Source organism: Lethenteron reissneri, chromosome 57, assembly GCF_015708825.2.
Source record: "Lethenteron reissneri isolate LAM-NWPU_2019-01 chromosome 57, ASM1570882v1, whole genome shotgun sequence".
NCBI classification, from domain to species: domain Eukaryota; kingdom Metazoa; phylum Chordata; class Hyperoartia; order Petromyzontiformes; family Petromyzontidae; genus Lethenteron; species Lethenteron reissneri.
The window spans coordinates 6,780,542-6,791,606 of NC_083835.1; the positions used below are offsets into that span (position 1 = coordinate 6,780,542).

Below are 11,065 nucleotides of genomic sequence, written 5' to 3' on the forward strand. Positions count from 1 at the left end.
TATGTTTAATTTAAAATACCAATGTGATAAAAATGAAACTCTTACTTAAGAAAAACAGAAATGAATAAAAAAATAAAAACCGATGCCACGCATATAGAGGATTTATAGTGAAAAACTTAGTTTTTACGGGTTAATTTTTTTCCTTTTAGCGGCCATATTACTGGTAGGAACCTCCTGGTTACACCAGCCCACAGGGGATTATTGTGTCCGTCCGTCGTTATAAGGGCACAGCAAGAAAATTTGCCGTGGATTTCACACCTGATGATGATTGCGTGTGTTGCAGTCGAAACGTCGTGAGAATTTTTATTGTTTGATGTTTTTATTATTTTATTATTTCCCTTCTATGTGACTTTGCCGAAAGAACCAAGAATATGAATCCCTGCAGTCACGAAAGAAGCTTTAAATCAAAATTTGTTATCATGTTACAGTGTAGTATTATCCGTTCTTTTTCCATTAAAAACGATGGTCCCGTATAAGCGTTAACATCTTTTTGAAGCACCCTGTATTTTTCGATTTAAAGCTTTCGTGTTGATGATGATGATCGCTTGTGTTGCAATCGAAACGTCGTGAGAATTTTAGTTTTCTTGGTTCTTTCGGTAAAGTCACGTATAATGGAAATAATAAAATAAAAAAAATAAAACTTTATAAACATTTTTTAAATTTTATTTTAAAATAAATTAATTAGTTTAACCTGTCGTCAACCCCTTATCAGTGCCGACATTATTACAGACAAATTCAGACCTTGATAATAGATAATAGGTGTTTTACCCTTTTATCTGGCAACACCTTTTTTACAAGGAGTCATGTTTGCATTGACCACAATATCTGCGGTCGGAATGCAAAAAAAACACAACTCTGATAATGTATGCACTGTCCTTGAAAGTGCGCCTTTTGGCGTCATCTGGTCCAACACCATGTGAGACTAGGCTCTCAGAAAAGCTGTCTCGGGTGTGGACCAATCCATTTCAAGGACAGTGCATACCTTATCAGAGTTGTGTGTTTTTTTTGCATTCCGACCGCAAGTATTGTGGTCAATGCAAACATGACTCCTTGTAAAAAAAGATGTCAGTTTTGTTGCCAGATAAAAGGGTAAAAAACCTATTATCATATTTTGCGACTGGCAAAGGAGGTTCCAATGGTGAAATTCAGACCTTATTGATCACCCCGTGCCCTTGAAAATCTCAACGTTCATCCTACAAAGTTCCAGATACACAAACGAATAGACGCAAAAACATTGCTTGTTTCGAAACGTCTTTACGCTGTGTACGAGAATACGGAGTAAACCGTACGGGTTGACAGGTACGGACTAACTGCGTTAACCACTGCGTTGCCATCGCCCAAACGTAAACTCGATGCCACTTTTCTCACCCGACTCCTTTCTGACGACGCAGGGTGTTTAGGCCTAACCAGAGCATCAACACGTTACCTCCTGCTGCCATGGCCACTGGGGGCTTGTACAGGTGAGTGGCCCGCACTCCTCTGCGCATGTGTAGTAAGTTGCAGGAGGCTTGGACGACGTAGTTGGAGGCACACTTATTTATTAACACCAACGTATTTACAGAGACGGGGATACACACAACACTCGAAGGGGTATCGGCCCCTTCACCCGTCTAACAGGGAGACCCAACGTCTAACCCGGCTAACCTACTCCCAGGTCCTCCACTACAGAGCTAAGGGAGGCTATCTATCCCAGCCCTGGTCAAGCTGGGATCACGGCACCCTGAGTCTCCAGACCGGCTCTTATAAGAACGTCAGTCTGGGCTCTCGGGGCCACGCCACCGGCTTTCCCCGGTCAGTCCTGACAAGGACAGCGAGCCAGGGGAGTTCCGGGGCCTACTCTAGCTGGTCTTCAATCTTCGCTGGTTAAAGCTAACACTCGACCCCGAGCCCTTCGGCTCACCACCTTTTATAGCAATCGCTCCCCCCGGGGGGGCGTGGGGGATGGCAGGTGCGGACGTCGATGTAAGCACCTTCTCTGCGTACAGCCATAACCATGCCCCTTGTGTTTGTTTCCCATCCGTACCAATACACCTCTACACATGTCCGCACCGCCACCGTGGCTACATCTCTACCCTCACCCCACGACAAGTGACACGTGGTGGAGTTGTGTAGCCTCTAACTGCCACCCCGAACCCTACCCCGCCCGTAAGAACGATGACTCTACCGCTTTTTTCTTCTTGGTTCTTTCGGTAAAGTCATCACGTAGAAGGGAAATAATAAAATAATAAAAATAAAATAATTCTCACGACGTTTCGGCCACAACGCAAGCAGCCGTCCTCGGGTGAAGAACAGGCCTGTCGGAAAGACAGCGTCATTCAGACGCTGTCTTTCCGACAGACCGTCATTCAGATGCTGTCTTTCCGACAGACCGTCTTTCCGACAGATCGTCATTCAGACGCTGTCTTTCCAACAGACCTGTTCTTCACCTGAGGACGGCTGCTTGCGTTGTGGCCGAAACGTCGTGAGAATAATTTTATTATGTTTTATTATTTTATTATTTTATTATTTCCATTCTACGTGACTTTACCGAAAGAACCAAGAAGATGAATCCCTGCAGTCACGAAAGCTTTAAATTGAGACTCTACCACTAACGCGACCCTTCACAATACATTTACCACTAACCCTAACTTCACCATGAAGCCGACCTCTAACCCTACCCATAACAATAACTATTATCACTAATCCTACCCCTAACCAAACCTCTAACCCTCCCTCTACCCCTAACTCTAACCCTACCTCTGCCGTTAACCATACCTCAAACCATACCCCTAAAACTACCCATATCAATAACTATTATTACTAAGCTTTAAATCAAGATATTTTTAAATCCTTTATATTAAGTTCACTTGCTTGCGTGCTTGCTTGCTTGCTTAGGACCGTGCAAATCTTTCGGTCGTTTTTTAACCCACTTCCCGTGATCCAATCGAGCTGACATTTTGCACACAGACTCGTTGTGCGTGACAATTAATTTTCGTGAAATTTTTTTTCTCCAAAATTTTACACTTTGGGGAATTTTTTTAAAAATATTTAATTACCAATTGCTTAATGGTGGCAGACAATCATCTGACCCATAGGTGGCAGCCATCTCAAGCCAGAGGACGAGAGGACTCTAGCCGCCACGCATATAAAGGATTTATAGTGAAAAACTTTGTTTTTACGGGTTCATTTTTTACTCACCCTAGCTTCTAACCGTACCTCTAACCCTGCCTCTAACTCTACCTGCACCGCTAACCCTACCCCCCCAATAATCACCTTACCACAAACCCTACTTTCACCACTAACCCCCCTACCGTTACCACAACAATAACCCAACCCCCTAACTCTTAACCCTACCCGGACCCCCGAACCCTCCTTAAACTAAAACTACTTTGCGCCCACCTCTTCCACTGCCTTGACATATAACACCTCAATCCTGTCTCTTCCCCTACCTCTGCCCGCACCTCTACTCCTAGCCACTATTACTCGCACAACCCCGGCACCCTTTTCTCTCGGCCATAACCCTAGCTCGGGGGCGCGCGGTCCTTTAAGGACCGCCGTTTCGCGACGTTGTTTGACAAGGACCGCCGGCTCGTACTTCGCCGCGTGCACTGTGCGGCTCTTGAATGCGTCGAGTTTTTTAACCCTCTCCTAGACCGTTACCCTACCCCTTGCCGCCGTATCTGCGTGCGGCTAGAGCAGTGGTTCTTAACCTTTTTGGAGGTACTGAACCCCACCAGTTTCATACGCGCATTCACCGAACCCTTCTTAAGTGGAAAAATAAACTATGATTTTTTCAAATTCGAAACATAGGTGTATATGTTTTACTGGTGCACAATCATATGAGTCGGGTGTGTGTCTTGACCTCCGCCGAACCCCTGAGACTGACTCGCCGAACCCCTGGGGTTCGATCGAACCCAGGTTAAGAACCACTGGGCTAGAGTCTGGTTTCTCTTCTCGTTTTAGGTCGGCGATTGCGAAGGGCAAGGAAACGGCCTTCCCTGCCTCCGCTGCTTCTCCCACCGCCTCCCGCTGCGCTCGCGTGAGGAAGATCGGTGCGTGATCGGAGCGCGCACGGCGGGCAAAATGACCGAGGGTCGACGGCCGTTATGAACCCTCTGACGGAGAGACAGAGAGAGTGCCCAGACCCCCAGGGCTTGAACTCAGAATCTCAGCAGTGGTGGCTCATTGTGGCCGACAACAGCCGTTATGAACCCACGGAGAGAGAGAGACACCCAGACCCAGGGCTTGAACCCAGAATCTCAGCAGTGGTGGCGGATTGTATCTGACAACAGCCATTATGAACCCACGAAGAGAGAGAGACACCCAGACCCAGGGCTTGAACCCAGAATCTCAGCAGTGGTGGCTGATTGTATCCGACAACAGCCGTTATGAACCCACGGAGAGAGAGACACCCAGACCCAGGGCTTGAACCCAGAAGCTCAGCAGTGGTGGCTGATTGTATCCGACAACAGCCGTTATGAACCCACGGAGAGAGAGAGACACCCAGACCCAGGGCTTGAACCCAGAATCTCAACCGTGGTGGCTGATTGTATCCGACAACAGCCGTTATGAACCCACGAAGAGAGAGAGACACCCAGACCCAGGGCTTGAACCCAGAATCTCAGCAGTGGTGGCTCATTGTATCCGACAACAGCCGTTATGAACCCACGGAGAGAGAGAGACACCCAGACCCAGGGCTTGAACCCAGAATCTCAGCAGTGGTGGCTCATTGTATCCGACAACAGCCATGATGAACCCACGAAGAGAGAGAGACACCCAGACCCAGGGCTTGAACCCAGAAGCTCAGCAGTGGTGGCTGATTGTATCCGACAACAGCCATGATGAACCCACGCAGAGAGAGAGACACCCAGACCCAGGGCTTGAAAAAACTTACTAATTGGCTGTGTCGGGTGGTGGCGGGTTTAACGACAACATTCATATTTACGCGATCTAACCAAAGAAAACCTCTTGTGGAAAATATTGGTCGCGAAAGGCCCTATGTGTTAATCTGGTTAATAGCGTGCGGTTTGTAGTAACCGTCAGGCACTGCTTCAGAGTGGACGTCAAAGGAACCCCGTGGCGTTTACATTTGACGAGCTTTACTACCTGGCTTCGCCCGAGACTTGGATTCTTGTCCTGGATTAATGATGTCACCGCTCACTTGCCGTGCAAAATATATCCATTATTGCGCCCCCCCCCCCCAAAATACAAAAGTCAACTTTTATACTTGTTGCATTGTGTACAGTCTAGAAGCTACCCACATGCCAATTTTCAAGTTTGTTGGGAAGTATACTAAATATTTCGAACAGACACACACATTCACAAATTTCCCTTTTATATATATAGATGAAGAGCAGGCCGTTGTGTGCCGGTGTCACGGCTCAAAATGTGGCTGAATATGAGTAGGCAAACGCTGTTGAGCGCGTGGCGTTGAATCTAAACGTGGAGGGGGGGAAAAGAAAGCCACGCGACCACGGGGAGAGAGAGAGAAAGACACGCAAACTCCAAATATACAGCAGCAGGCGTCAGGGTCGGGATCTAACCCACAACCTCCTGTACACCAGGCGAGGGAGTTAACTTCTCCGAGCCACCGTGATGATGATGAGAGAGAGAGACACGCAAACTCCAAATATACAGCAGCAGGCGTCAGCGTCGGGATGGAACCCACGACCTCCTGTACACCAGGCGATGTAGTTAACATCTCTTAGCCACCGTGATGATGATGATAGAGACGCAAACTCCAAATATACAGCAGGCGTCAGGGTCGGGATCGACCCCACGACCTCCTGCATACCAGGCGAGGTAGTCAACATCTCCTAGCCACCGTGATGATGATGAGAGAGAGACACGCAAACTCAAATATACAGCAGCAGGCGTCAGGGTCGGGATCAAACCCACGACCTCCTGTACACCAGGCGAGGTAGTCAACATCTCCTAGCCACCGTGATGATGATGGGAGAGAGAGAGAGACATGCAAACTGCAAATATGCAACAGGCATCGTCAGGGTCGGGATGGAACCCACGACCTCCTGCATACCAGGCGAGGGAGTTAACAATTAGCCACCGTGATGATGATGCGAGAGAGACACGCAAACTCAAAATATACAGCAGGTGTCGGGGTAGGGATGAAATCGACGACCTCCTGTAGACCAGGCGAGGGAGTCAACATCTCCTAGCCACCGTGATGATGATGAGAGAGAAACATGCAAACTCCAAATATACAGCAGCAGGCGTCAGGGTAGGGATGGAACCCACGACCTCCTGTATACCAGGCGAGGGAGTCAACATCTCCGAGCCACCGCGGAGCGCCCGACAGGGCCACAAAGTTGTCTCGAGACGAATGTGTTTCAAAAAAACATTATTGACCCGTTTCGTTTTGTTCCGTGTCGTTTCACCTCTTGTCGGGCGTGCAGGAGGCAGCGGCGGCGGCGGCAGCGGCAGTGGCGGCGCAAGGAAAGTTGGGAGCATCGCCATCAAGAAGCGTCCGTCGCTGGCCATGTGAGGTGCGCCGGGACAAACGTGAGAGCCGGGGGCATCTTGTTCGTAACCTCGCCCCGGCCATTAACCGACCGGGGTAACCAACGACTTTAAGAAATGTTTATTTTACCAGCGAAGGCCCCCGCTTAGCTGTGTAGCTTTTTTTTTTATCAGAAGCGACCCTGGCTATCGCAAATGGTAGGTCAACGAAGTGTCTGATCATCATCGTCATCATCGTCGTGTGGAAATTTCTAGCAGCCAAATACTCGTTGAGTCTTGAACGTGGAGGGAAAAACCGGAGTACCCGGAGAAAGATCCACGCGGCCACGGGGAGAGAGGCACTCAAACTCCAAATCTACAGCAGGCGTCAGTGTCAGGATTGAACCCACGACTTCCTGCATACCAGGCGAGGTAGTTAACATCTCCTAGCCACCGTGGCGATGATGATGATGAGAGAGAGAGAAGCAAACTCCAAATATACAGCAGCAGGCGTCAGTGTCAGGATTGAACCCACGACTTCCTGCATACCAGGCGAGGTAGTTAACATCTCCTAGCCACCGTGATGATGATGAGAGAGACACGCAAACTCCAAATATACAGCAGCAGGTGTCAGGGTCGGGATCGAACCCACGACCTCCTGCATGCCAGGCGAGGTAGTTAACATCTCCTAGCCACCGTGATGATGATGATGAGAGAGACACGCAAACTCCAAATATACAGCAGCAGGCGTCAGTGTCAGGATTGAACCCACGACCTCCTGTATACCAGGCGAGGTAGTTAACATCTCCTAGCCACCGTGATGATGATGATGAGAGAGAGAGAGACACGCAAACTCCAAATATACAGCAGCAGGCGACAGGGTCCGGAACGAACCCACGACTTCCTGCATGCCAGGCGAGGTAGTTAACATCTCCTAGCCACCGTGATGATGATGATGATGGAAGAGAGACACGCAAACTCCAAATACACAGCAGCAGGCGTCAGGGTCGGGATGGAACCCACGACCTCCTGTACACCAGGCGAGGTAGTTAACATCTCCTAGCCACTGTGATGATGATGATGAGAGAGAGAGAGACACGCAAACTCCAAATATACAGCAGGCGACAGGGTCCGGAATGAACCCACGACCTCGTGCATGCCAGGCGAGGGAGTTAACATCTAGCCACCGTGATGCCCAAGTTGTGCTTGTATGCCAATGCAGCAGCAGCAGCGTCGCCAAATCATTCACCGTAATAGCCGTCGTGTCGCAGCGCCACTGCCATGTTCAGTCTTCCATCTCCTCGAAGCCAAAGGGGTCCCCCCAGTATTGCGAGGGGTCAGCTACGCGGATAGGGGCGCTGTACGTGTGACATTAAGCATGGGGAAATCATCTCGGATTTAAGCACCTTCCTGTGTGGAGTTTTGAATGGCCTCCACCTGTCCTGCAGAGTGAGTAGACTTTGTATGGCTTCCACCTGTTCTACAGAGTGGAGTTTGTGTGATCTCCCCCTGTTCTGCAGAGTGAGTGAGTGGAGTTTGTATGATGTCCCCTGTCCTGCATGGGTTTCCTCCAGGTCCTCTCTCGGATGAAACCCATTAATAATCAAAACGTGCTCCTATAAACTGAGTCAGGGTTAGGGGTGGGGGATGGTGGTGTTTGGGATGGCACCTCAGCGGTGTTCACACCGAACCCCGTGAACCGGAGTTGTATTCCTCGTCCTACGGCTAACATCGGTGGCGAGCGATAACAGCGATAGCCAATTACACTTTTAAATATCGAATCCAGCCCAGCCGGAGCCATCGCCCTTCTCCCGACCCTCCCCCCGCCCCCAAACCCCCTTCCCGCCCCGCGTGCCGTGCCACCAGCCCGCCCTGACCCTGACCAGCCCGGTGAAGTACGGTCCGCGCGTTCCCCCGCCCGCCGGGTGCCGTAGCGGCAGCGCCATTTCTCCGCCGTGACACTCTTGACCGCGGCGATACGTTTGGTGGCCGCGCTTGCCGCAGCCCCGACGTGGCCGGCGTTTACGCCCCCCTTTACCCTCCCTGCCCCCCCCCAAAGGATTGCGTTTTTTCTGCGGCCACGTTTACAAACGCACGGCGGTGGCGGGTGGGGGGCTGTTTGGCCACGAAACGCAGGCGGTGAGGTGGAGTCTGATGATGCCCCGCGCCCCCCCCCGCCCCCGCCCCGCATTCTTCTTGGTCGTGGCTCTGGCTCAAGTGAGCGCGAGGCTCAACAAGCGTGCCAGCCGCGCGCTCAACTCGGGGGCCGGCTCTTGAGCCACGGTCTCCCAGCAGCCACCGCGGCTCTGGGTGCAGACCCACGAGCTGAGCCAGTGCCGAGCCACGGCTGAGTCGCTCACTCGAGGTGGCTTTGAGAACAGCTGAGCTACAGCTGAGCCACGGCTGAGCCACGGCTGAGCCACGGCTGAGCTACAGTTGAGCTACAGCTGAGCCACAGCTGAGCCACAGCTGAGCCACAGCTGAGCCACGGCTGAGCCACGGCTGAGCCACGGCTGAGCCACGGCTGAGCCACAGCTGAGCCACTCACTTTGAGAGAATCTCAGCGGCACAAGCCCTCGATGAGCCAGAGCCGAGCCACGGCTGGGAATACAGTCCCAGAGGGTTACGTCATTATTATTATAATCATCATCATCATCAATCCATCCCCATCACTACTAAGATTTCTAGCACTTAAATCAAAACTTTGTATCTTCGGCACTACCACTATCATCATATTACCACCCCAATCGACTGCATCACAATCGCCGCCATCACCAATTGCTAATGTCAGTCATTACAGCCACTGTCGCCATGATGACCCACCACCGCTAATACAATCATAACCACAATGTTCAGAGCCGCTATCACTACCACCACCACCACCACCATCATCATCATAACCACCATTACCTGCACAATGATCACTGTCATCACCAAACAACAATACTACCAAAGACATCTTAATCACAATCACCACCATCATCATCATAACCACCATTACCTGCACATGATCACTATCATCACCAAATAACAATACTACCAAAGACATCTTAATCACAATCACCACCATCATCATCATAACCACCATTACCAACACAATGATCACTGTCATCACCAAACAACAATACTACCAAAGACATCTTAATCACAATCACCACCACCACCACCATCATAACCACCATTACCAGCACAATGATCACTATCATCACCAAACAACAATACTACCAAAGACAAAGACACCTTAATCACAATCACCACCACCACCACCACCAACTACCTTGACCAGACTCTCCATCACCACTCCCACAGTCATAACCACCACCGTCGCTAGTAGCACATTGCTACCACAATCGCAAGCACCACCATCAGCTACTAACTAGTCACTAGACGGACAAAGATCCCCCGTGTAGCCTTAACAGACTGTCGGGGCAAGTGCTGTTAGCGAGTAGAATTTATGAAGCCCAGCATGGCACACGAGGGGTGGGTGGCCAGCACCACACCCGGCCGCCTTTGTCTCCCCAGTGGAGATGTTTACTACACCGCTTCAGGTACTCATTTGAGGCTAAGTCAACCTAGGGGAGGCCTAGGACCGGTTCAGATAATCGTCACCGGTGTTGGCCGTGAGCGGGAATCGAACTCTGGTCGTCAGTTTCGTAGCACAGCGCGTTTGACCGCTGCACCACCGCTCTCCACCGCCACCAACACGGTCATCACGACCACCACTAGCACCACCACCACCACTAGCACCACCACCACCACTAGCACCACCACCACCATTAGCACCACCACTAGCACCACTAGCACCACCACTAGCACCACCACCACTAGCACTAACCACTAGCACCACCACTAGCACCAGCACTAGCACCAGCACTAGCACCAGCACTAGCACCACCACCACCACTAGCACCACCACCACCACTAGCACCACCACCAGCACCACCACTAGCACCACCACCACTAGCACCACCACTAGCACCACCACCACTAGCACCACCACTAGCACCACTAGCACCACCACCACTAGCACCACCACTAGCACCAGCACCACCACCACTAGCACCACCACTAGCACCACCACTAGCACCACCACTAGCACCACCACCACCACTAGCACCAACACCACCACTAGCACCACCACCACCACTAGCACCACCACCACCACTAGCACCACCACCAACACCACCACTAGCACCAACACCACCACCACTATCACCACCAACACCACCACTAGCACCACCACCAACACCACCACTAGCACCAACACCACCACTACACCACACCACTAGCACCACACACCACCGTCGCATCGACATCACACGCTCGGCACTTGAAGTGTGCATACAGCGCTACGCGATGCAAACGTCCCCCCCCCCTCTCCTCTCGTCATTCGCTCGAGAATGTAACGTGCAAATCCGTTCGCGTGCCGTACCGTAGCCAAACCGTGCCAATCCGGGAGGTGTGAAATCCGCGTCGTTTGCGTAATTTAAAAAAATATATTTTTTGTTAATTTTGTCGGGGGAGACGCTGCACTTTGTGCGTTGGAATTGGCAGTAACAGTCCAGTCCGCCCCTTCTGTTTTCGACGTCGCATCTCGTGACATTATTTTGTTGTTATTTACGGGTGTCTC

The 11,065-nt window shown here is 50.9% G+C and overlaps 1 protein-coding gene across 3 annotated transcripts in view; it reads left to right on the forward strand.

The window, feature by feature from the left end:
• Positions 1-8,483, forward strand: part of LOC133357297 (uncharacterized PE-PGRS family protein PE_PGRS54-like) — a 27,557-nt gene extending 19,074 nt beyond the window's left edge. For all 3 annotated transcript variants that reach the window (XM_061575170.1, XM_061575171.1, XM_061575172.1), the window contains 3 exons: positions 1,392-1,460; positions 3,943-4,031; positions 6,393-8,483. In XM_061575170.1, the coding sequence (XP_061431154.1) occupies positions 1,392-1,460; positions 3,943-4,031; positions 6,393-6,481 (247 nt within the window). In that variant the 3' untranslated portion in view covers positions 6,482-8,483. The remainder of the gene's footprint in view (positions 1-1,391; positions 1,461-3,942; positions 4,032-6,392) is intronic.
• The last annotated feature ends 2,582 nt before the right edge of the window (positions 8,484-11,065 follow it).